At 36.3% G+C, this 27,674-nt stretch overlaps 1 protein-coding gene across 16 annotated transcripts in view; it reads left to right on the top strand.

Annotated features, from left to right (window-relative positions):
• MAPK8 (mitogen-activated protein kinase 8) overlaps positions 1 to 27,437 on the top strand; it is a 100,540-nt gene extending 73,103 nt beyond the window's left edge. For 4 of the 16 annotated variants that reach the window (XM_086381269.1, XM_086381256.1, XM_086381255.1 and 1 more), the window contains 9 exons: positions 1,703 to 1,761; positions 1,851 to 1,989; positions 7,012 to 7,177; positions 10,905 to 10,976; positions 12,293 to 12,475; positions 12,781 to 12,905; positions 13,445 to 13,508; positions 16,661 to 16,738; positions 22,912 to 27,437. In XM_086381269.1, coding sequence (XP_086237395.1) covers positions 1,703 to 1,761; positions 1,851 to 1,989; positions 7,012 to 7,177; positions 10,905 to 10,976; positions 12,293 to 12,475; positions 12,781 to 12,905; positions 13,445 to 13,508; positions 16,661 to 16,738; positions 22,912 to 23,057 — 1,032 coding nt within the window. In that variant the 3' untranslated portion in view covers positions 23,058 to 27,437. Of the gene's footprint in view, positions 1 to 1,702; positions 1,762 to 1,850; positions 1,990 to 7,011; positions 7,178 to 10,483; positions 10,556 to 10,904; positions 10,977 to 12,292; positions 12,476 to 12,780; positions 12,906 to 13,444; positions 13,509 to 16,660; positions 16,739 to 22,906 lie in introns of all 16 variants that reach the window. The other 12 variants (XM_086381271.1, XM_086381263.1, XM_086381262.1 and 9 more) reach the window with 3 other exon arrangements.
• The last annotated feature ends 237 nt before the right edge of the window (positions 27,438 to 27,674 follow it).

Here is a 27,674-nt window from a genome sequence, read left to right as displayed (position 1 = left end):
TATGTCAGAATTGCGAAAAGGAGTAAGAGGCAGTTGTGAAAGCACACCAGTGTATTAAATGCCATAATAACATTGATGTTGTGGGGCCAAAGTAGACTACTCCACTCTGTCAAGAACCAGGCATTGTCAGATCCTACGAAAAAAGCCTATCTTGAAGATTTGGTAGCATTTAGTAAGAAAGTGACAAACATAGGGAATAGAATGTTTAAAGGCCTTGGCAGTTTTTGAGAAACAGCCTTCTTGCTCAAGTATCAAGTTTAATAGAAGGCTTAGCAAGAGATGAAGTGGGTTGCTGTCCTGTCATGGAGGGCTTTGAATGTACTGCAGGGGAGTTTTAGAAATTTTTTTGGTGGCTTTAGATTTCTGAAAAGGTGAGTAATACTATCTTTTTATTACCATATATCATAGACAGTAAAATGGTAGCTGGATTTGCAGAAAACCATTGTTAGGGAACCAAGTGTTAGAAGTTATTACAGCATGAACAGTCTAGATGAGATGTTAGACACCTCAACATATGTAACAGCACAGGGGGTGAAAAGAGGTTGAAATTTACCCTGATAATAGTGCATAGATAGCATTCTTTTATTTATTATGGTGCAAATGGGGTCCATGGGGTCACAGAGAGTTGGACACAACTGAGAGACTGCACTTTCACTTTTCAGATATTGAGAAAAAGAGTAAAAAATCACTCTGTGCTTTCTGTTGTAAAAAAGAAGATACTCTGGAAAAGTAAGAGGTTTGGGTTGGAAGGATAATGAATTCAATTTTATATTATTTTGAGAGACCTCATGTGAAGTAGCAATGAAAATCTGAGACTCATAAACCTGAAGAACCTTTAATGAATATTTGGAATTATCCATATAGATTTGGAGGAAAAAACATACATAGTATCACCCAGGAAAAGGGTACAAATAGAGAAGGGAGGAGGATTGGAAAAAGAATAGTGGAAAAGATTGCATGCCTATGGATAAACTGGTGAACTAGATGGGAAATGAGGAAATCTGGGAAAGTGCAGTTTTATGAAGAACCAGGAGTCAAAAGGGCTGAGGTTTTATAAAAGTACTGAGTTGTATAAAAGCTGGCAGAAAGTACTTAAGATTTGCTTACAGATTATGTAGAGGACTGTATAATATAGGTCCATAATAATTGAATGTGCATAAATGGAATGGATTTTCTGGAGCTCTTCTGTTGGTATAGTTTGTGTGTGTGTGTATAAGACTGTGTTTTAGAGCAGTTTTAGGTTCACAGCAAATCTAAAGAAAAGTACAGAGATGTCCCATATATCCCCTGCCTGCATACATGCATAGCTTCCTGCATTATTAACATCCCCCACCAGAATGGTACATTTTTTTATAATCAGTGAACCTACATTGACATATACTTATCACCCAGAGTCCAGAGTTTGCCTTAGGGTTCACTCTTGTTGGTGTACATTCTGTGGGTTTGGACGACTGTGTAATGATGCATATATCTACTATTATAGTCTCATTCAGAGTCTTGTCTCTGCCCTTAATATCCTCTGTGCTCTGCTTCTCTCCCTGCCCCCAGCCCTGGCCATGAAGGTTTAATATATAAGATAAGGCGATTACTTAAGCTTAGAACATTAGACTTGAAAAACTTCATACAGAGAGTGGCTTTTTTTTAATCCATGTATTTGCAGTTTCCAAATGAAAAATTTTCTATTTCTCTGCTTTTGCCACAGATAATTGGCCTTTTGAATGTTTTTACACCACAGAAATCCCTAGAAGAATTTCAAGATGTGTAAGTGTAATAATTAAAATTTTGTTGATACATATTATTCTTTGATTGTTACTGCATTCTTTAGCTGTTATCTTTTTTCGCCCATAAAGTTACATAGTCATGGAACTCATGGATGCAAATCTTTGTCAAGTGATTCAGATGGAGCTAGATCATGAAAGAATGTCCTACCTGCTCTATCAGATGCTGTGTGGGATCAAGCACCTTCACTCTGCTGGAATTATTCACCGGGTTAGTAGAAAAAATGGTCATATCTTTTTTTAATCATTGAGGTTAAATTGATGTAACATAGAATTCACGGTATTTCAGAGTGTGCAGTTCAGTGATATTTAGTGCACTCACAGCATTGTGCAACCACTACCGATAGCAAATTTCAAAATAGTTTCATTGCTCCAAAAGGAAACTACCTAGCCCTGGTGGTCATCCCATCCCTTCTCTCCCCAACCCTGACATATACCCGTCTCCTCTCGGTGTCCATGGATCTACCTCTCTGGATGTTTCATATAAGTAGAGTCATACAGTAGATGAGCTTTTTGTCTGGCTGCTTTAACTTGGCATAATGTTTTCAGTTCCACCTGTATTAAGGTGTGTATCAGTAGTCCGTTCCTTTTTATGACTGGTGAATATTCTCTTGTATATATTTACACATTTTACCTGTTCATCCATTAATGGACATCTGGGTTATTTCCACCTGTTAGCTTTTAGTGCTGTTAAAAACATTAAGGTAGAAGTATTTGAGTTCCTGTTTTTAGTTCTTTTGGGTATCTACCTAGGAGTTTTATTGCTGGGTCTTTTTTTTTTTTTTGGTGATAGTCTAGTGTTTATTTTGTTACGGCAGGTACACTTGAATTTCAAAAATTTAAAACATATAAAAAGTGGTTAGGGACTAACATTTGTATCAACAGTTGGTAAATGTCTAAGATTGTTTATTATACAGCAGGGTACAATGGTAGTGCTGACGCCAACAGGGCACTGTGGAAATTGGTCTAAAAATTATTATTAGGCTTTATACAAGCAGCATCATTTGCTGCTGTTTTAGAATTTGGGGACACAGTCTGCTTCTAATGCTAAGCAGTCCATGAACACTTTTAATGTTATACAGTGTTACAGTAATTAGTTTGGCAAATGTTTCAAAATAAAGTAGAAATGTATTCATAACATCACAGAAATGCACATCCAGTTTTGTTTTCAATAAGAACCATAATAGGTACAGGTCAGAACTCTTCCCTATATGAAATAATTTACACACGATGAATGCTATAATATCACTATCTAAAATAATCACTAAATACAATTATTTTTCAGAAATAAACAACCAAAGGTTTTTTTTTCATTATCAAATATCAAAAACATAGAGAATGTATTATTTAACTTTCTGAAGAACCAGCAAATTGTTCCCCACAGTGGGTACACCATTTTACATTTCCAGCAATGGTACACAAAAATTCCAATTTCCCCAAATCTTTGCTGATTCCTAATGACTTTTTCATTCTAGCCATCCTAGTGAGTATGAAGTGGTATCTCATTGTGGTTTTAATTTGCATTTCTCTAATGACATTAAGCATCTTTTCACGATTGTTTTGTATTTGTATATCTTCTTGGAAGAAATATCTATTTAAGCCCTTTGCCCATTTTTTAATTGAGTTGTTTGTCTTTTTGTTGTTATCAGGATTCTTTATATATTCTGAATACTGAATCCTTATCAGATGAGTAATTTGTAAATATTTTCTCCTATTTTGTATGTTGTCTTTTCACTTTCTTGATCTCTCTTGATATGCAAACATTTTAATTTTCATTAAAATCAGTTTATGTTTTCTTTGGTTGTTTGTACTTTTAGTGTCTTATGTGAGAATCCATTGTCGAATTCAAGATCATAAAGGTTTACTCTTAGTCTTTCACTGATCGTTTTAGCTCTTACGTTTGGGTCGTTGACCCATTTTGAGTTAATTTTCATATATGATCTGAGATAAGGTGCTAACAACTTCATTCTTTTGCTTGTGGAAATCCAGCTATCCTAGCACCATTTATTAAGAGAGACTGTTGTTTCCTCACTGAATGATTTTGGCATCCTTACTGAAATTCAGTTGGCTGTAGACATAGGGTTTGATTTCTGGACTCTCCGTTCTCACCTCTATCGGTCTTTGTGTCTGTGCTTTTATCAGTACCGCTTTATTTTGAACACTGCAGCTGAGTAGTGAATTCTGAAATGGAGTAGTACGAGTCCATCACCTTCATTCTTTCTCAATATCATTTTGACTGTTGAGGTCTCCTTGTGATTCCATAGGAATTTTGAGTATCAGCTTTTCCATTTCCACTGAAAAGGCCATTGGAATTGTAATAATAATAAGGATTTCATTGACTCTGTAGGTTGCTTGGATAGTTTTGCTGTCTTAACTATATTTAGTATTCCAATTCACAAATATAGGTTGTCTTTCCACTTAGGCTGTATTAGTCTATTTTGTGTACCATAACAAAACAGCACAGACTAGGTGGCCTAAACAAGAGAAATTTATTTTCTCACAGTTTTTGGACGTTAGAAGTCCAGGACCAACATGCAAGTAAATTGCGTTTCTAGTGAGATCTCTCTTCCTGATGTGGAGGTAGCCGCCTTCTTGCCGTGGCCTCATATGCCCTTCCTTCCGTGCTTGTAAAAAGAGAGACAAACTCTGGTGTCTGTGTTTCTTTTCTTATAAGGACACCAGTTCTTTTGCATTGAGCCCAACCCTTATGGCTTCATTTAACCTTAATTGCCTCTATAAGGGTCCTGTCCCCAGATATAGTCACATTAAGGGTAGGACTTCAATGTTTGCACTTGATGGGGGGGGCGGCGGGGAATGCAATGTAGTCTGTGACAAATCTTCTATGTTTTACAGTTTTCAGTGTGCAAGTCTTTTCACGACCTTAGTTAAAATTTTTTCCTAGGTATCTTATTCTTCTGGAAACTATTATAAATGGAGTTATTTTCTTAATTTCTCTTTCAGATTGTCCACTGCTAGTGTATAAGAAACTGGCCCTTCTATTCTTAGTTCCCACTCACATCCCATTGACTAGAATTAATCACAGGCTGGAAAAATGTGGTAGAGAGGATGGAATATTAAGTTAGTCCACTGCTCCTGTCACACATTCATACGAGTTCAGCCCTTCAGAGATAGAGAGAGCAGTGCTGCTCAGCGCCTGTGGAAGGGTGCACGCTGGTGTGTGTGTCCTCAGGTGCTGAGTTGCGTCCGGCTCCTCCCCACCTCAGGACTGCAGCCCGCCAGGCTCCTCTATCCATGGGATTTTCCAGGCAAGGATACTGAAGTAGATTGCCATTGCCTTCTCCGGGGGATCTTCCTGACCCGGGGATTGAACCTGCATCTCCTGCATTGGCAGGCGTGTTCTTTACTACCGTGCCACTAGGAAGCCCATACATACTGATATACAAGGATGAATGTCAGATGATATTCTTTTTTGAAAGTTTCTTTCCCTTAACAAAAAATGATTATTTAAAAATTTTTTTATTTTGTTCTTCTTCCAAAGTAAAGTGTTTAAGGTTGAAATCTTATTCCTAGACTAGAATGCAGTACTACAATGAGCCATTAAATCATTAACCAACATGATAGACATTGAAATAGTATCAAAGCTCATATTTATTTTTGAATATGCAGTGTTTCTTTGCTGAGGTATTGCATTTTGGAAATAATGACCACATATTTATAGGATAGCAATGATAAAAATGTGCATCTTCTGTTCCATAAGCCTGTTGATACTTATTTTTAATTTGATAAAACCGATCGATGACATGACAGACTGAGACAGCGTATTAAAAAGCAGAGACATTACTTTGCTGACAAAGGTCCATCTGGTCAAAGCTGTGGTTTTTCCCGTAGTCATGTGCAGATGTGACAGTCGGTCCATAAAGAAGGCTGAGCCCTGGACTGCAGGGAGATCAGACCAGTCAGTCATAAAGGAGATCAGCCCTGAATATTTATTGAAGGGACTGTTGCTGAAGCTGTGACTCCAATACTTTGGCCATCTGATGCAAAGAGCCAGCTCATTGGAAAAGACCCTGGTGCTGGGAAAGATTGAAGGCAAAGGAGATGGGAGCAGCAGAGGATGAGATAGATAGCATCACCAACTCAATGGACATCAATTTGAGCAAACTCTGGGAGATAGTGGAGGAAAGAGGAACCTGGCATGCCATCCATAGTCCATAGGGTTGCAAAGAGTCAGACACAACTTAGCAACTGAGCAGCAACAACAAATAGGTGACATATCTTCTAACTCCATCTATGATTGCCTATCAAAATAGGCTGAAGACAGTATACATATTTTGCTGGATATAGACATTGCAAGAGTAATTAATCATTATTTTTCAGGCCAGTTTTCTGTATTGTTAATCATTGATATTCAATATGTGATATTCAATGTGAATTATAGGCCTGCTTTTTTTGGTCTCTCCGTTCATAACAGGATTCATGGTAGCTAGAAGGCAAGATGGGTTGAACTTGAAGCCTTGAGTATTTATGCTGCTGCCTTTTTATGCTTGTAACATAGAATTCCTTGAGGTTGGGTTCACGTGGGTAGCTTTTCACGGACGTTACTTTGCAGCATCAACAGCAGGTGATTTTATGGGTTAGTGGCACCAGGACAGTGGTGTCCTACCTCTGTGGGAAAAAATTGTATGAACAAATTTGTATGATTTTCGGTGAGAGATCAGTGATGGGAAAACTGATGATGATTACTTTGGTCCTTCAGAGTGGAACATCTGCCTGTTTGAAAAGTCAAATGCCATGTGGTTGGGTTGACATAGAATGGCCTGTTGTTGGTATATAATATTTATATAAAGCTTACTGTGATTTTAAAATGAGAATTTTAAAAGCTAGTAATTTAGTGTACAAGTGAATATAAATGCTAACTTATGATTCTCTCTCTTTATTTAACCATGAAAGTTCTTACATGAGCTCTGAGATGCCATTCCAAATCGCTTTTACACCCCTTGATTGAAACTGTCTAGTTAATCATATTTTCTAGCAAATAAAACATTACTAACTTCTAATAACTACTGTATGTATTTGTAAATTAAAAATGCCATCAAGCTAATTTCTCAAATTTGCCTATTTATGATGAATCTTTGCAGTGGTAACAATTACAGTTTGAGAAAAATGAACAATTAGCATGAATTGTTTTATAAGAGATCTCATTCATAACGAGTATACTGCAAAATATTTGTTTATATCATAGCAGTCATTTTTTGTATTTTTATTTTTGAAGGACTTAAAGCCCAGTAATATAGTAGTAAAATCAGACTGCACTTTGAAGATTCTTGACTTTGGACTGGCCAGGACTGCAGGAACTAGTTTTATGATGACACCTTACGTAGTGACTCGCTACTACAGAGCACCTGAGGTCATCCTAGGCATGGGCTACAAAGAAAACGGTCAGCAAACACTCTTTACTTGAAATTCTGTTCAGATTTATTTGCTTTTGTTTATCAGATTTCTTATGTAAATACTTAAATTGAAATGCATAAAGAAAATTATCGCTGTTTGAGATGTTTATCAAGACTTTGGAAGTAACTACAAATTTTGTCATAAAAGTTTGGAAAAACTTGGGGCCCCTGTTTATTTAAATACAAATACATAATCATCAGTACAACCATCGAATAAAGAATTTGTTACCATGGCCCCCGTAACAGAATACGTATATAGAATATATACCATTTTCTTGCCTGTAACGTGAAAATGAGCATTCTGACATGGGCGCAAGGAAGTGTATAGTGGACCCACATCTTTAGGGGTGATCTTAGTTTGCATTAATGGTATTTGCACACATTTCCTGTCCCATGACATTAAAGTTAATAGCAGTAGCACCTAGTGCAGACTTTAAGAGCTACAGTAAGGCTGTTCTGCAAAGCTGATGGATAATTAATTGAAGGTGACCTTTCAGAGGAAATGGTGTTTCATCAAAGCCCTTGTGTCCAACCTTAAAGAAATGGCATTATTATGTGCGAATATAGCCAGTTACATAAATTAACACTAGAATTAGGTTGAAGAAAATGATCAGGCATGTAGTTCATGAATTTTAAAAAAATGTTATACATACACATATTTCTACCTAAGAAAGTTTGCTGAATCTCAGTCATTTGGAAGATGAATAAGTCTACACATGATTTTATTGACTTTAGCTTTTAAAATGTGATAATTGAAAATACTTTATAAAGTAGGACATAGACATTTTTTCTAGCAAAAGACTCTGAAACAGCAGTTTACTCTGAATCAGGAAACTGTATCAAATCAGTTTTGAGGATTCTTTTTTTCTAAAAAAGATAACTTTGAAGTAAGGATTTTAGCTTAATATTCTTATCTGAGCTAGTTAAAAACACTTTAAACATTTATTATCAGTATTATTCTTTTGTTCTTAAATAAACATGCTGTTCTCTTGTCTTACTCTTGACCTAAAATTGTCTTACACCCTGTAAAATCCAGTGAGTTAGATTTAGTATTAGACTCTCTCTTTTTTTTTTTTGGAGAATTGCTATTTCAAGTGACAACATGATCATCGTCTTTGTATTTGCTGTAAAACCATTGACTGTCATGAATAATGTGCGGTGTGTCACTTCATCTTGGCATTGTGATCTTAGGCGCTCCCTAGTAGAAATCAGCACATGACAGAAAAACTGTCATGTAAAGAGTTGACATACTTTCCTTTCTTAGATAAGAATTATATAGATTCACTTTATTGCGTTCTTTCTTTTGTCTCCAGGAAACTGAGTCAAATATAATGCTTAATATTGATAACTACATTAGCCAGCAAGGTCAAATATAAGAACTTCCACCTTTTAGTGACACCTCTCACCCATCCTACACCTGTTTTGAACAACTTTGTTTATATATATGTCTTTTATTGCAAGCTACCCTCAAAGCTTTTTGGAAAGTGAGATAACGGGGTATATTTAAACTGCCAAATAGACTAAGCAATTAGACCTGTAAAGCTCTTTTTATGTTTGAATCAGGCTTGTCATATTCTGAGGAAAGCCTTCATTAGCCCAGAGAATGCTTGCAATAGCCTCTCATGCTTGTAGCTTTTGAAATGTTTTAAAATATGTTTTTCTCAAGATTATGTATATAAATTGTGTCCTAGATATTTAACTAAAGCTTGGTATTCTCTATAAAATCCACAAGGAAAAATTGTTGTAATAGATTTTTGCCAGAAATGAAAACCCTGGAAAAAAATTTTCTCTGAACTGATAGGTGAATATTAACTTTCCCTCTAAAATTTTATCCTTGGAAGTTGAATTATGCCATAGATAAAAAAGATTTGTATGTATTCTAATATGAAATTTTAGAGAAACTTGAGTTCCACAGGATTTCCAAAATTTATTCCTAAATATAGCTCCTAAAATTCTGTAATGAACTAATAGTCTCCTTATGAGTGTATTAGAAAGTACAGATTTTAAGTTCCCAAGTCATCCTGCATGGTTAAAGGTACATCTCTAACATCTATTCCTGCTCTTTTATTCTTTTGCTATTAAAAGATTTGAAGTCTTCAGACTTCAAAAACAAATGCATATTACTAAAACTTTCCCTTCAAATTGCTTATTCTTCCCCTTCTGGTATTAAACTGTAAGCACCTTCTCTTTTTATCTGCTTTCAAACCCAAAGATATAAAGTGTCAGGGTATGTGGTTAGTTTTAATGAAGTAGGTGGAGATCCTCAAATTGCTCATTTCTGTGTCCGGCGCATTCTTTTCAACGTTGGTTGGAACTCTCATTTAAAATTAACAAGCGTCACAGGATTTCCCTTGCGGTCCAGTGGTTAAGACTCGTGCTTCTACCACAGGGGATGCAGGTTCAATCCCTGCTCATCCCGTGTGGCCAAAATAAAAAATAAAGTCGGCAAGGGTCAGTAAGTCTAGTAGGAGACTCTGTAGATAATAAATTTGCGGGAGCTTTCATGCTGTGTTCAGCCGAAACCAGCTTCTTACCCCAAAAGTGGTTTAGTTCTACAGGCTTAAAACACTTTAGGTGGAAAACATGAAATATACTTTCTTGGCTGTGTTTTCTTGACTGTTTGTTCATTCTCTATGTACTTGTTCCCTTTGGGGTAGTAGAGTAAATGCAACATGGTGTTGCCAAGAAAACAAATGATTTTCTATTCAGAGTAAACATAGCACTTCTCAAAACAAATTTATGAACTCCAGCTTGAAAGTTTCTGAAGACCTTTAGGTTAACTTTTTAACTGTAATTATTCATAGAAACATTATTTCTGTTCAATGTTTTAATACGCTAGACTGTTTCTGCTCATGCTTTTTTCTGTTATTTTACTTAAAGAGAGAGTATAATGCACAGTTGACTCTCCAAATAGTATCAAGATTTTATTTTTTAAATTTTGGTACCTCCTGTACATTTTCAGCCTTATTTATAAATTTGTGTTGGTTCCTTTTCATATTTTATAAGTAAATTTTCAGGGGCAAACTATAGGTTTTACAATCATGTGATTTCTGTGCATAGCTCTCCCTTTAAATTAGATATGTAGCTAAAAGGCTACACTTCACATTTGCTTTTGTGAATCAGAGCCTTTTGAAAAATATTTTATGTTTTAAATTATTCCATTAGCTAAAATTAAAGTCACTTTTTTCTTTCTGTGATGTTTTGCAGTGTTTATATAATGCAGTCATATTATGCTTCTTTGATTTTAACGACCTTTTGCTTTGCTTTTCCTTCTTTTGTGCTGCAAACATATAGTGGATTTATGGTCTGTGGGGTGCATAATGGGAGAAATGGTTTGCCACAAAATCCTCTTTCCAGGAAGGGACTGTATCCTTGTGCTGCTGCAGCAGTTTGATTAGTTAGGTGATGAACTCCCTTATGTTCTCTAATGAAGATGAATATAGTGTACATTCATACACGTGGGGTTTTTTAAACAGACGTAAAGTTTGTGGCTGTTATAGTTCAAAAATTTCGGTAATGTTTGTAGGCTGCATTTGGCAGTAGGACATACAGTCTCTGCTGGTAGTCAGAGCACATTCACTGTCACCCATTTTTATTTTATACTGCTTTCTTTAATTTTGAAGTATACATGGTGTGCGTGATTTTTTTTAATGTTTATATATTTTTTTATTTTAACCAAAATCTTTATGTTAATGTCATTGCATTTTGTTTTCAGTTGACATTTGGTCAGTTGGGTGCATCATGGGAGAAATGATCAAAGGTGGTGTTTTGTTCCCAGGTACAGATCGTATCCTTATCTTTGGCCTAAAGTGTAGTTTCTAAAGGTCAAAATGTATGACAGCACTTCAGCTTGATCAGGTATAATGTATTTTGTCTCTCCCTAATAAAGTATTGTTAAATTACTCTTTCAAAATACCACCTGCTATTTGACATAGACTTTCCTTTCCCTCATTGGTTGTCTCATTTGTTAATTCTGAAAACTACTCAAGTTAATTATCCACAATTACTTGTTGGCTTTGAGTTGACTTATTTAACCTAAATCAAAAATCATGGCTTGCATTAAATTTTTCTAATAATTATACACTTGAGTAAGTCTAGAAGTACTTAGGACATACTATGAATTTTGAAATTGTCGTTTCTGGTCATCCTTTTGTTTTGCCCCCCCCCCCCCCCACCTTCTTTTTTGTTAATGTTCTGTGTGTTCTGTGTCTTTCCGTTGTTGTCTCGTTTCTCAACATAACATACTGATCTTTCCATCTGAGAGTTTCAGCAGTAATAGTTGAATATGGTGATGAGTAGGTTGGGTTCACGATTTTTGTTCATCTGACTACTTCTGGTATTTATAGTAGCAGTGGTCTTTTAGGTGTTTCTCAGTGAGTGACACTTAGTTTGAAGAAGACGAACGGGAGAAACCGTATTCTCTGGGTTACAGTAAGAAAGTTTTAGGTCTTAATCCACGGGGAGCACTTGAAGTATAAAGACTAAAGACTAGAAGGAAAGAAACCAGGGAATTCTAGCCTTATTCCTTAACCAAAATAGTGAGTCATTTTCTCAGATTTCAGAGCTTTAAACTTAATTTTAGTTAACGTAAGCTAAACAAATGGCAAAAAGAAATGCCGTCATTTTTATTGCTACTGGTTATTTTCTGTTAGTTTAGAAAACTTGGAAAAGCAGGACAGATAATAAATATTTCTTATCTTCTCAAAAATGCAGTCACATTTTCTGATAAGCTAGAAGAAAAGGCAAATTCTATGTTCAAAATTGTGTCATTTATATTTAGAGTCTGTATGGGTAGTAATTACCATTTTTCTTTGAGCCACTCATTATTTGTATTTGGAATTTGTGAGTTTAAGCTTCCATTTTTATGATAAAATCAGTATTAGTAGACACACACACACATAATAAATAAGGTTAACAAAAGCTTGTTATTGATTCTTTTTGTCCACCTACAGTCATTGCCTTTTGCAAGGTGGCTATAAGATTTATAACTGCCACATTCTTTCTTAGAATTTTAAATTGCTATTTTCATGTTATTTTAATATGGATATGACTGATATGTTGAACATGAGATGCACAGTATTTTTCTTAGCTACTTGATACTAGATATTGATCAGTGGAATAAAGTTATTGAACAGCTTGGAACACCATGTCCTGAATTCATGAAGAAACTACAACCAACAGTAAGGACTTATGTTGAAAACAGACCTAAATATGCCGGATATAGCTTTGAGAAACTCTTCCCTGATGTGCTTTTCCCAGCTGACTCGGAACACAACAAACTTAAAGGTACTTTTTAAAATATTACCTTTAATTCCATTGTGGGTAGGTGGCTGTTTGTGGAGGAGGTTTTTATGGAGGTGTATTTATATTGTTATGGGACGTAACTCAGCATTATTTCTGAGTAATGGAACACTGTGAGGTTTTAGTTACTTTTAGTTATATTTTTAATCATATGTATGATCTAATTTTATAGTAAATCTATTCTTTTTAAAGCATTTTTTAGTAAATGATAATTTCAGGTTTCTGAAATTGATTGATAATTTTAAAACCTTATGAGATACGTGTACATAAACATCTCATTACTTTTGCAGCCAGTCAGGCAAGGGATTTGTTATCCAGAATGCTGGTAATCGACGCATCTAAAAGGATTTCTGTAGACGAAGCTCTCCAGCACCCGTATATCAATGTCTGGTATGACCCTTCTGAAGCAGAAGCTGTAAGTTCTTTTCTGAATGTTTGAAGAATATATTGTACTCTTAGAGTTGAAGTTAGGTTTGGAGTATATTTTTTTAATTTTAAATAAAAATATAAATAAATGATGATGGTGCTTTCTGTTTTTGCATTAAAAATTCCTTTAGAGAATGAACATATCCAAGTACCTCCTACACAAAATAAACTTCCCTCCCATTGTTTCTTGCCTTTTTGCCTTACTACCTTGTAAGTTGAGCTCTTTGAGAAAACATCTTAACTTTGTTGTAAACAAATTACTGTGCCCAAAGCATAGCACAATTCTGTGATGTAAATAAAATATACTAGCTGCAAAAACAAGAAAAAAAAGACTGTTAAGCATCTTTTTTCCTGTCATGGAGTCTTCCCAAATTAGTCTGTCTACACAAAATCAGCATTGATCATTGATCAGTCTTGGTATAATGGTGTGTTTTTCCAAGGCTTCTGCATGATTAATATTTCAAGTAATTATAAGGAATTTATATACTTTGAATAAACTGACTCAATTTTTGTTACCTTGTTTTTCAGCCACCACCAAAGATACCTGACAAGCAGTTAGATGAAAGGGAACACACAATAGAAGAGTGGAAAGGTAACATTCACCAGATTCCTTAAGATGGAGCTGAGAGCGCTCTGGCTTTCTATGCTGTTTATTCATCATTTTAGGGAGATGAAAGATATTTTCTGTTATTCATAGCTGATATTTGATAATATGATTTAAAATATTTTGCAGAAGTAGAAACTAAACCTCCTTCCTTCACTAACTTAATGCCTTATGTTCCCCACCCCAGACAGAAGCACATTTGTACTTTCAGGAACTTTAATATTCTTTCATACTCTGCGAATACACAAACCTGTGTGTGTGCTGTCTCCCCCTTCTCCTCTCCCACCCTGTTTTAATCACATACAGTTGTATGCAACTCACAATTGCTTTGTTGATATTATCGTATATTTTAGAGATTATTCCCTCTTGCTCCATATACCCGGCTCCTCTGCTTTAATAGCTGGGTAGTGATCTGCTGTGCGGCTGTGTCACAGGGTCGCTCTGACAGCCATTTGAAGAGCTTAAGCTGGGTCTAGTCTGTTGTTATTGCAGTCAGCTCTGTAGTATTGTGCACATCTGAGAATATGCCTGTGAGAAAGATCTTAAAAGGAGATTTGCTGGGCCAAAGGATATTTTCAGCTGTTTCTAATTACTCTCTGAAGAAATTATAGCAGTTTACACTCACATCAGCATTGTATAGGAATATCTAACAGAGTAGTTTTTTTTTTTTTTACTTTGGTTGAATATTAATAATGCATTGAAAGTCTTGGAAATGTTAAAGTATTTCTTTCTTTAAAAGATTCCCTGGGACATTTGAGCCAAGTTACCTTTAGATCTCATTTGCTTCTGTTTATATTGTTGTCATGTAATATTTTGACCAATTTTGTATCTGCATGACTTTGGAGAAGTCACTTAAAATCAGGTGGACAGAAGATATGTTATTAAGAGCTAAGAACCTAAATACTTGGAAGGCAAAAGGGACTGGGGAGGTATAAACCAAAGCAGGTAGTCCATTTACAGGTTTATTTGGGAAGAATTAAGTTGATTCTTTCTTCGGAATAATCAGAAATTAGTTTTCCCTCAGTTGACTTGGGAGACATATAGTATTAATAAGGTTCTGTAGAGCCCACCAAGACGACAGAATGAGGTGGAACCTAGTACATCTGACGGTGTAACATGTCATATACAAGAGTATAGAAACTGTGGATCAGAATAGGTGTTAAAATGTCTAACCTGATACTTTATATATCATTACATTTACAGTAAACATATATGATATTTTGTGGAATTTTAATAGGCCCCCAGTTGTAAAACACACTATTATATACCACTAAGAAAGAGAAACACAATGCCAGCTGTATTGCACCATTAAGCTAACTGAAAAAAGTACATCTAAAAATCAGTGAAACATAGTATTTTCATTTGTATATTTCTAGGATTTTTGATTACTTTAAACATACTTATTTTTGTTCTGTATCTTTTTCTCCTACCCAAATGCAGTTTAATAGCTACCTACAAACTCCCTTTTTAGCATCATAACAGAAAAAATTCAGTGCCAAAGCCATTAACTACAGATTAATTTGTCTAGTTAGTATCCCTGGTTAGTTTGGTTCTTCTGCCTTCAGTTCAGTTCAGTCGCTCAGTCGTGTCCGACTCTTTGCGACCCCATGAATCGCAGAACGCCAGGCCTCCCTGTCCATCACCAACTCCTGGAGTTTATTCAAACTCATGTCCATCGAGTCAGTAATGCCATCCAGCCATCTCATCCTCTGTCGTCCCCTTCTCCTTTTGCCCCCAATCCCTCCGAGCATCAGCGTCTTTTCCAATGAGTCAACTCTTTGCATGAGGTGGCCAAAGTATTGGAGTTTCAGCTTCAGCATCATTGCTTCCACTGAACACCCAGGACTGATCTCCTTTAGGATGGACTGGTTGGATCTCCTTACAGTCCAAGGGACTCTCAAGAGTCTTCTCCAACACCACAGTTCAAAAGCATCAATTCTTTGGCGCTCAGCTTTCTTCACAGTCCAACTCTCACATCCATACATGACCACTGGAAAAACCATAGCCTTAACTAGACGTACCTTTGTTGGCAAAGTGCTATCTAGGTTGCTTTTTACAAAGAGATATTGTTATATCTCTCTCTCTTTTTAATCCTCCTATCTGGAATGCTTATCATTCCTTTTTGTTTCTTAAAGACATCTCCCGTTCTTGCCTCTATCAAAAGACTTCCTATTTCTCTTCTTCCTAGCTCAAGTAGGTTACCATCACAAGCAGACTTCGGTGTCTCCAGCTCTTGTTCATCCCAACATATCCACTTATTTTACCTTATTATCAACGTGAATATTGCCATACCCTGTGATCAGAAATCATTTATCAAATGTTTAATGAATTACAGACTCCTTGAAATTCTGTGCAGCGTTTTTTGTGTATACATTTTTCTCAGAAGAGCATTCATTGCTTTTATGCAGTCCTCAAAGAACTTTATGACCTGAGAAGAATAATGGCAATGTTAGCATACTCCAGAAAGGTCTTAAGTTGACAGGCAGACTCGGTTGGAGTGGCCCTGCCAGTCGTATACCCACCATCCAGAAGCCTAGCTAAGGAACGAGATGCTCGTGAAGAAATCTGTATAGTAATAATAGGCCATGCTTCAACTCAGAAGATGTTGAAGGATAGCTACCTGATTCTTTTCCTTTAATGAAGATGTATTTGTATTCTTTTCTGATTAAAGAAGGTTCCATATACTCTTGCATTTATATCTTTTAACAGGTATCTGGGTAAGTACCTACAGTGTACCATGCTGTATGCCAGGCTCTATGCTCTATTGGGAAATAGAAGTTAGTAAGACAAATTTGATTCAAGCCCTCATTGAGAGAATTAAATGAGTATTTGTAGTATAGAATGATATAGTATAAAGTCCTGGTGGAGTATAGAAGATGAAACTTCTAACCTCAGATCTATCTTAATCTAACTTTTGGAATATTACAACAGAGATTTTTTTTCTTTCAATATAATTCATGGTTGAGGATTGATAAATTGTTAACACCTTTGAACCTTTAGTTGACACTTTTCAACCTTCTGCCATTGCAAGGACACCATTCGAAGTATTTAATGTGTGTGAATATTTTTTACTTAACATATACATATCTTTGGAGATTGTCTCTCAGACTTTGAAAAGTTTTTATTTACCTCTTTTTCAGAATTGATATACAAAGAAGTTATGGACTTGGAGGAGAGAACCAAGAATGGAGTTATACGGGGGCAGCCCTCTCCTTTAGGTTGGTTACAATATAAGCTCAGTTATGATTGCAGTTTACTTCTGGTGTCGTAATCTTCAGTGGCCTGAAACTTTCTGTTCTTTCTGTATTTACTACCATTCGTATCCAGGTTTAGTAAATATAAGGAGTACAGTTTCTGTGGTTAAATTTGAAAGCACTGGCACACCGTTCTATCAGTACATTGTACTAATATATCAGTAACTGACTTCATAAAATGCGCATCTTTTTCTGTGATACTGACATCCCATTGAAGAACTGAAATTTAAAACCTTTTTTATTGTTGGCATTGTTGTGTTAAAACTGCTGTCAGAAGGTATTCTATCTCTTAAGAATGTTAGCTTTGTATGAGTTAAACATTCTCTTTTATCATAAGCTCATGTTAACTTTGAGTGCTTGTAAAGCATGAAGACTTGAAGGGAAGAGTCAGATGACAGCATATACGTAGTAAGCACATACCACAGGGTAGACACAGGTGGGTTCTGTACTGCATTTCATTCAGCCCTGGAAAACCCCAAGGAAGGGATTTGTATGCACATTTTACAGATGAGGAACCAGTTTAGAAAAGTTAAATGATATAAGACTACAAATCTTTTGTGTAGAAAAGTGAATACTTGAAGCCATGTTTATCAGTAACTTCAAGAAGGCATGGTTTTTCCAGCATCCAATTTGGTCTCTGGTTGGCAGCAGAGACTTCTGGCTACAAAGATTAGGGAGAGATTAAATTTGAGCTGAGTCTTGAAGAATACTGTTTGAACTGATAGGTCTTGAATTAGAGTAAAACTGTGTCATTTTAATCATCCTTCTAAAACTCATATACAATAATTCTAAGAAAAAAAATGGGATATCATATCTAGCATCTTGTTTATGAAGTAATATTTATAACTGCAGTTTCAGGTGCCCAGTTTTTTATACTGTAAACATATATTTAAATAATTTTTGTAGCTTTCTATGACATTTTTGCTTATATTTTAATTCTTTGTTTTTTAAATCCTTGATCAGAAATGCAGTCTTCCAAATTATAATATAGATTCTCTTGAAAATATAAATTGGTTTCAACAGCTTATACCTACAATTAGTTGTAACGAAGGGTCTGTTATAAATGCTTTAATAACTGAGTTTTTTTGGTGGCTTCCCTGGTGGCTCAGATGGCAAAGCGTCTGCCTGCAATGCGGGAGACCCGGGTTCAATCCCTGGGTTGGGAAGATCCCCTGGAGAAGGAAATGGCACCCCACTCCAGTACTCTTGCCTGGAAAATTCCACGGACTGAGGAGCCTAGTAGGCTACAGTCCATGGAGTCACAAAGAGTCGGACACGATTGAGTGACTTCACATAATAACTGAGTTAATTAATTGGCTTTGTAATTGATATGCAGTAGTCATGTAAGTGAATTGTTCATAATGGAGGCTCAAATTGAATTTGAAAAATCCATTATTTAGGAGACTTTTATACTTTAGCATAATATCCTAGTAGTGGCACATCATGTCAAATGTTTGAGTAAACTTAATCATCTCATGAAAGATACAGCAGTTGTATTTGTTCTTAATTTATAAGTGAAAAATTTTAATCCTAGACAACCTTTAATTTTAGTGACAAAGTAAGTCAGTGAAAGGACAGGACTAGAAGTTTCTAGACATTTTCTGGATTCTCAGTTACAGCTTGCAAAGAAGAGTGTTAGTAAATTAATGCTGTAAAAATATTCAGTTCTTGATTATATGCAAAAACAGAAGAAACAATATTTAATTACTCAAAATATCAGGAATTCATAATACCATTTTGTCTTGATTTTAAAAAGTAAATATATAATTTAGCCCCCTGGATTTCCTCTTGTCTTTATTTTGGTTTATGTAATATTAAAATGAGTTTGCATGCCTTTGAGTATGTAGAGAGTAACGGAGAGGGAAATGATAGATACCTGAAATAAAAGATATCAGATCCAGAAATTAAAGACTTTCAGATCCAGATAAATTAAAGATTTTTCCATATTGTTGCCATTCAGAGACTTTACTGAGAATTTACTATATTGCTTGAAAGGTCAGAGTAAACAAGTTTTTTTTCCTTAGGTATTTGATTTTCAGATTAAAAAGTTAGCTAATTTATGATGCATTTAAATTTTAATTTTTATTAAATTAAGAAATTTGGATAAAATAAAATTTGGATTAAAAATAGAGGCATGAGAAAGTATATGTGATAAAACACTCTTATGATTTGAATGTTTCAGTACAGGTCTTTGAAGCCATCGGTGGGATTGTATGCTGTAGTCAGAAAAGGTGCATCCTGTAGTGCTGTACGAACTGAACTTTTTTTTTTCTGAAGTGATTTTAATCTGTAGATGACAGACTCTAAATGATACTCAGAATTGAACTTCTAAGAGTTTAGTGTCATCATTGCACTGTGACTGGGTGCTTAGAAGGTTCTTGGGTCTAGAATTCTAGGTTATCACACCCCTCCTTCTCCTCTCTCCTGTCAGCCCTGAGGCATCCCGCGCACCTCCTTTGCCAGTGCACCTCCCATCCCCTGCTCCGTCCCTTGAGGTTTCATTCTTCTCTGCCTCCCAGTCCCTGCCAGCGCCCTAAAGATTTGCCTATTCCAAGTCCCCTAGTTAATTCATTGTTGGACTTGAAGACAAGCTCTCAGAGGCCCGTTCATATTTAAATGTTTTATTTCTTGTCATTGGACAGAAAGGAGGGATAATTTCAAACACTGAGGTACTGGGTTCTGGAGCAGTGGTTTTCAACTTGCTAAGTTTTAACATCATTGGGTCCCTGAAACTCAACCCTAAAAATTTTTATTACTCAGTTTGAAAACTGTTGCTTTTTATTCCATAAATCTGTTCTTAAGAACTTCTGTATAACATGCATTATTTAATATACTCAAATTTGGAATGATTCTTATTCAGTGATTCTTATTTAGTAGTTCAAAAGCTGTTATCTGTTGAATGAGTCATATTCCCCGCCCCATAATGTCGTTTCTTCTTCCTGACCCAGTTGCACTGTGAGAATTTTTCTGTAGGTTAAGTATTCCTGTTACTTTTTAAAATCTAGGAAATGCTTGTTTGGCTATACTTTTGGTAAAGGAAAAGAGTCTCCCCTACGTTTATCTCTTTATTAAGCCCATATGTACATTTATCAAGTACTTATTAGAACTGAAATAACAAGACCCGAGTTTACCCATCTAGAGCACTTGTGTGGCTCTGGCAAGTCATGTAACCAAATGGTGCAGTTGGACCAAGGATCCTTTGAATTAAAATGATTTTAATCTTTGTCCTGGCTTTTGCTTTAAAACAGGATATATCAGAAGGATGGTTTGTACTTTACAGTGAGAAGATGTCATGAAGCATTTTTTATTAGGGCAGTAGTTTTATTTTAAAAAATTTATTTTATTGAAGTATAATTGGTTTACAATGCTGTGTTTCTGGAGTACAGGGAAGTGCTTCAGTTAACCATATACACAGTAGCACAGTAGTACAGATTTGCTTTTGCTCATCTCACACTCCCAGTCCAGCCACCCTCACCCCTCCTGTTAGGCCAGCCACCAGCCTGTTCTCTATGTGTCTTTTTCTGTTTCATAGATAAATTCATTTGTCGTATTTTAGAGTCCACATGTAAGTGATATCATATGGTAGTTGTTTTTCTGACTTAGAATGATAATTTCTAGGCCATCCATATTGCTGCAGATAACTTTATTTTGTTATTTTTTATGGCTGAGTAGTATTCCAAGGTGTGTGTGTGTGTGTGTGTGTGTGTGTGTGTGTGTGTACACCACATCTTCTTTATCCATTGACCTGTTATACTGTACATACAGGCTGCTTCTGTGTCTTGGCTGTTGTGAATAGTGCTGCAGTGAGTGCTGGTGTGCGTGTATCTTTTCAGATTATAGTCTTGTCTGGAGATATGCCTAGGAGTGGGGTTGATGGATCATATGGCAGTTTTCTTTTTAGGTTTTTGAAGAAACTCAAAACTTTGCATGCAAAGATGGGCACAATAAAGGACAGAAATGGTATGGACCTAACAGAAGCAGAAGATATTAAGTAGAGGTGGCAAGAATACACAGAAGAACTGCACAAAAAAGATCTTCACGACCCAGATAATCACGATGGTGTGATCACTCACCTAGAGCCAGACATCCTGGAATGTGAAGTCAAGTGGGCCCTAGGAAGCATCACTACGAACAAAGCTAGTGGAGGTGATGGAATTCCAGTTGAGCTATTTCAAATCCTGTAAGATGATGCTGTGAAAGTGCTGCACTCAATTTGCCAGCAAATTTGGAGAAGTTATCAGTAGCCACAGGACTGGAAAAGGTCAGTTTTCATTCCAATCCCAAAGAAAGGCAATGCCAAAGAATGCTCCACCTACCACACAATTGCACTCATCTCACACGCTAGCAAAGTAATGCTCAAAATTCTCCAAGCCAGACTTCCACAGTATGTGAACCATTGGATTTTAAAAAGGCAGAGGAACCAGATATCAAATGGCCAATATCCGTTGGATCATTGAAAAAGCAAGAGAGTTCCGGAAAAACATCTACTTCTGCTTTATTGACTATCCCAAAGCATTTGACTGTGTGGACCACAGCAAACTGGGAATTCTGAAAGAGATGGGAATACCAGACCACCTGACCTGCCTCCTGAGAAATCTGTATACAGGTCAGGAAACAACAGTTAGAACTGGACGTGGAACAGCAGACTTGTTGCAAATAGGAAAAGGAGTACGTCAAGGCTGTGTATTGTCACCCTGCTTATTTAACTTATATGCAGAGTACATTACATCATGAGAAATGCTGGGCTGGATGAAGCAAAGCTGGAATCAAGATTGCTGGGAGAAATATCAATAATCTCAGATATGCAGATGACACCACCCTTAAGCAGAAAGTGAAGAAGAACTCAAGAGCCCCTTGATGAAAGTGAAAGAGGAGAATGAAAAAGTGGCTTAAAACTCAACATTCAGAGAACGAAGATCATGGCATCTGGTCCCATCACTTCATGACGAATAGATGGGGAAACAATGACGGACTTTTTTTCCTGGGCTCCAAAATCACCGCACATGGTGACTGCAGCCATGAAATTAAAAGACGCTTACTCCTTGGAAGGAAAGTTATGGCTCCAAAATCACCGCACATGGTAACTGCAGCCATGAAATTAAAAGACGCTGACTCCTTGGAAGGAAAGTTATGGCCAACCTAGACAGCTAATTAAAAAGCAGGGACATTACTTTGCCAACAAAGGTCCGTCTAGTCAAAGCTATGGTTTTTCCAGTGTGTGAGAGTTGAACTATAAAGAAAGCTGAGTAGTGAAGAATTGATGCTTTTGAACTGTGGTGTTGGAGAAGACTCTTGAGATTCCCATGGACTGCAAGGAGCTCCAACCAGTCCATCTGAAAGGAAATCAGTCCTGAATATTCACTGGAAGAACTGATGCTGAAGCTGAAACTCCCAATACTTTGGCCACCTCATGTGAAGAACTGACTCATTGGAAAAGACCCTGATGCTGGGAAAGATTGAAGGTGGGAGGAGAAGGGGATGACAGAGGATGAGATGGTTGGATGGCATCACCAACTCAATGGACATGAGTTTGAGTAAACTCCGGGAGTTGGTGATGGACAGGGAAGCCTGGCATGCTGCAGTCCATGGGGTCACAAAGAGTCTGACAGGACTGAGCAACTGAACTGAACTGAGTGGCAGTTCTCTTTTTGATTTTTGAGGAACCTTCCTACTCTTTTCCATAGTCACTGCACTAGTTTACATTTATTAGGGCTGTAGTTTTTTAACTGTTTGAGTCATACATCCCTTGAGATCCTCTTTACAACAAAAGGCAATACAGACAGTTTTGCATGTATTATCAGTATTATTCACACACAATCTGAAGCCAGTTCATGAATCTTGCTATAGGACTGTTTCTAAATATTGCTTGGCATTGACAGTTCTTGTCTGAAATTGAAAAATTAGTAGAAAGGGCAGGGACTCCAGGTTTCCAGACATTTTCCAAATTCTCACCGTGTAGCTTGCAGTGATGTGTTTGTAAGTTAGTGCTGTGTTGCGTGTCACTTGTGATTATTTTTAATGAGCCTTTTAAACTGAAAGAACAATTATTGACCACTGGAAGTAGTCAGTACAGTACCAGTAGCTCGATCTGCGACTCTGTCTGCAACTGATTTGCTGTTTTGTTTCTCATAGCACAGGTGCAGCAGTGATCAATGGCTCTCAGCATCCATCGTCATCGTCGTCTGTCAATGATGTGTCCTCAATGTCAACAGATCCGACTTTGGCCTCGGATACAGACAGCAGTCTAGAAGCGTCAGCTGGGCCTCTGGGCTGCTGTAGATGACTACTTGGGCCTTGGGGGGTGGGAGGGATGGGCAGTTGTTTAGTCATTGATAGAACTACTTTGAAAACAATTCAGTGGTCTTATTTTTGAGTGGTTTTTCAAAAATGTAGAATTCATTTTGTAGTAAAGTAGTTTATTTTTTTTAATTTCAAGTGATGTAATTTAAAACTTAAGTTGTGTTTTAAAACAGCAACAGAACTGTGTATTTTTGCTGTAATTAACTGTATAATGTAAACCTAATTATTTTATCATGGTTTAAAATTTTTGCATATTTGCTTTATCTTATGCTGCTGATTTTTTTTTTTTTACTGAATTTGTAAGATTTTGTTTATCAAAGCAACTATTATGTGGTGACTTGCCTATATCATGAATTATTTAAGATTTTATAGTTTTTTTTATTAGAATTTATTTCAAATGTTTTGTTCATGATGCTATCCTTTAGGGTTATGTGCTTATCAATGAAATAACCCCAGAGGAGTGAGGGAAAATAACCTGTAGCCAGTTATATTCAGGAATAACTACTGTAAATGATGAACGTGTTTTAAAAAAGAAAAAAAACCTCCAATATTTGCTACTTGCCAATTCTAATTTAGTTACATACAATTGATAGGTAATCCTATGTGAATTTTGGCAAAAAGCCCCATCATCTAAACGGCAGAATAACTCAGAGCATGTCTTTGAAAGTGTTGGGCATCCACCACCACCTTCCTATCCCCATATCCCACCCGCCAGCAGTACAGTAAGAGAATATGGTGTTTTCTGCACATCTGTGGCATGCTCAAAGCTTATGATCACTAAAGTCAAGAGGATACTTCATGAATAATACATTTCAATGCAAATAAACAGATGGTTCACCTTTACTAGCTATGAGCCTGTTTTTGTATACACTGAGTTGATCTACTCAGGCTGTAGGTCCTAGCAATGACCTAGAGTCTGGTCTTTCTCTTTCCTACAGCCTCGGGCCCTTGGACCTATTCAGTTTCCTGTTAGAGTGTCAGTCAGTCGAGCACCAGTTCTCAGGGTGTTTCTGGCCATTTGATTCTACCTGTGGCATAATCATATTTATACTAGCTGTTGGGAGGTTCCAAAGCCTACTTAGATTTCTGTAGGTGATGTATAAAATGAGCAATATACCGTTCATCTGAAAATAGTAGCGCACAGCCATATATAGGATATCATTTTCTAAGGACTGTTTCTTCATACTGAGCAGAGCAGGCATAAGTGGTAGTTATTTAGTCTGAGTCTTTCATTTGTTTTAATACCTGATTTTCAATAAAACACACGATGTGGATGTTGAATAGTGTAAGAATGGTGCTGCTCCTGACGGTTGTATGTTAATTGTTTACATTTTATATCTGCAAAATTATTTCTTTATAACAGAATTTTTCTTAAGTAAAATGTCATTGAAGTCTCATCTCTGAAATATGTTGTCTGTAATGCCCCAGGCACTTTTTATTATTTTTGGAACAAAAGGGATTTCTTGTAATGAACTGGGAAATGCATACTTAAATAAGCAAAAAGTTCTAGGCAGAAAGCCCAATGGAATTAATGACCAGCAGGAGTAGGAACTGGTGCAATTCAGCGTGTGGCATATGAAAGTCCACTTGGCATGGTGTTCATGTATTCAGTGAAAAATTCCTTTTGAATAAGGTATTTTAGGTCATTGTTAATGTGCAATATTTAGGATCAAAATACATTAACAGCCATTTTATATGCTTTGAAATAGTAAGATTGTTTTTGATTGTTTAAGCCATGATTTCCAGCCTCTCTTGAAGTGGCAGTCTTTTTATTAATTCCTTTTCTACTTGTATGACAGGGTGCATTAATTTTATTAGGCAAAATAAAGTTTTGAGACTATAACACCTCTTGAATTGTAGAAATAGGATTGGATTTGCAGTTTCAGGAGAATTTGAGCACGAATGTGTTAAGTTTGTATTAGCTTGACAGTTAACTAGCTTTATTTCTATAGAGTAGATTATTTCACTATTGCACTTTAACAACTGCCACGCTCCCAGAAGACTCCCTTCGTTTTCTGTTTCCTTGCTGATAAGCCATCTCGTGGTACAGGTGTTGGTTCAGCAAGGAAAACCAGGTGTTTCAACAGTATCATTTGTTGTAAATGCCAGCTCCACTTGCCAACCAGCATGTTTCAGTTGATTCAGAGAAAACAAAACTCTTAATAGTCATGTACACTTAAGATACATCCTGAAAACAAAGTCTGTTTAAGTGTTGTGTGCTCTGGGTTTTTAAAATGCAGTATCTCAATACAACTTTCCCTCTTCTCTAACTGTGTTAAAATAAACTAAAGATGGGCTAGTTCTTTTTATTTTTAGAAGTTTTTGAACCTTTAAAACATCTTAAACACTTTTTAAAGAAATGGAAATAAGATTTCTGTCAAGCAGTACTTATGTAAAACCACCTTGCTTGTCTTATAACTGGATTTTCGACTTTAAATACTTAATATACCCATGGTCTTACTGTCAGAAAATTATTTAGACCAAGATTTAGTATTCAACGTTATAGGTTAGGAAAGTAATTCTTTCTCTGTATTTCTTCCTGGTTACTATTCTGTTACCCTCTAATATAAACTGACCATTTGTTAAATGATTGTATTGTTGGGATTGCTTAATTATAATAGACATAAACAGAGCATCTCAACGCTTTCATACTGTTTGCTGGACAGTTCTCATTTTGTTATACAGCCTCAGCCGCTGATTGTTCCTGGTATGCACGCCCTATGTTGGTAAAGGCACAGTGTCGTCACACCAGACTTCCTCAGAGAAATACCAGCCTCCTAAGTGAGAAGGCTGTCACACAACCCCCTTAGCAATAGCAAGACGCTTGATTGCATGTAAAATGGCAGACTTTCCCATAAGCGCTTTTTGTTATTTTTTTCCATGCTGATCCTATTGTGTTGTCTAAAAAGGTGAAGAGGCTGTGGATATCTGATGGTGCAATCAGCAGCAGGCGAATGAAGCCCTTTGAGGTAACAGATAAGACTTGGTACACACTATTGGCCAGTATGTGCTACACTATGAAGATGTAACTACTCATTGTTGCCTAGACATAAGCCTGTACAACATTTTGAGGTAAAAACATAGTCTGTTTTCAAAAATCCTGTTGTAGTTTGTTTGTGAGTGTTGTTCACTAGTCACACATTAGCTGTAGAGTGAGTGCATGACGCCCCGTGACCCCAGGAAACTCGCCAGTAGGAAAAGCAGACGCCACTGTTCTCTCGTTAGCAGCCCTCTCAAGTGTTGCCTCTGGATCCTGTGCATTTCGGTATGCATTGTGTTTCTACTGATCTCTCTTAGGTTTTTCCTCAATGAGAGGAAACTAGTTTTTCCTGAGTAGCATGAAAGATGGAGGGGTAAAGGGCATTGAAGCAGAAATGTATAGTTTGGGGTATGATTAAAAACTGGTAAGGAAAAAATGTCCTAATTAGTTTCAAACTAACTTGCTCTTAGTTAAGTGCTCTTAAGGAGAGTCTAGTAAGAGTAACACTTCCTGGCCGTTTCTGATTTAGATTCTCTTCATTACTGAAACTTCTGAGAAATATTACCTGTGGATTACTTTTGCACAATGTTTATTCTCACAGTAACTTACAAATTAAACTAGGTTTTTATTGAACTACCTCACACTAATTTTCTATGCTTTCCCAAGTAAGCAGTTGCCCTTACTGTTAGATCTTCACTGAGTGTGAATTATGTGTGTTAAGTACTTTATAGCCAATGTCAACACTATACCAATAAGTATGTAAAATATATACCTTGCATCAGTAAGAGAGACTCACCTGTAAAATCTTTCACTATGTATCTTCGAAAATTGTGTTAGATGTGCTCGTTGGACATTATTACTGTCTGTTTTTGTAAGTAGAAACCTGCTCGTGATATCAGTCCATTCTTTACATTTTACAAAAGGAATAAATCTTAGTAAATTTTACGAAGAAATAAATTACTTTTGTAGGCCCGATATTTGGTATATTTTTGAGAAGCTCTTAATCTTTTAGCCGAATGATGAAGTTAAAACTGAACTAGCTGTCTACCTGGACTGTGACATCTATTTTCTCATAGTTTATCCTGTTCAACAGGTTTTGAAACCTGAAATCTAAGTATGATAATTGACATTTGCTTTTCTCCCTGTGTGATGCCATTCCTTCTTCATTCCTCTCCCTTCCCTGTGTTCCATTCCCTCTCCTCTCCCCTCCTCTAGACAAAACAAAATGGGGCACTTTGTAGGGAATGCTGAGATAATTATTGTGGTTTTTAATCATTCATGCCCTAGTCATTAAACATGCACCACTGGAATGTAAACAATGTTATCTTAGTATGTTAATTGGTTATAATATTTTAAATAAAAAAGAAAAAAGTGATATGAAAATTACGAAATTAAGAGTTTTTCATTGAAAACAAGATACAAATTTTTGGTAAAAAGTTTTTCTGGGCAGGTATCAGATTTCCTATGGATTTGGGATTAAAGGGATACTAGGGCAAGTCTCTTAGATTTGGATTTTATATAAATTGTGAAAAGGCTAAACTATCACCCTGGTTTTCTGACTTATCTACACTTTTCTGGTGTTTGAACTTGCTAGAGAAACATTATCTTAAGAAAGGAATT

This window comes from Bos grunniens, chromosome 28 (assembly GCF_055505025.1).
Source record: "Bos grunniens cultivar Pamir isolate PY7600 chromosome 28, Bosgru_T2T1.0, whole genome shotgun sequence".
Classification (NCBI taxonomy): domain Eukaryota; kingdom Metazoa; phylum Chordata; class Mammalia; order Artiodactyla; family Bovidae; genus Bos; species Bos grunniens.
This window is presented reverse-complemented; position numbering and strand designations above follow the sequence as displayed.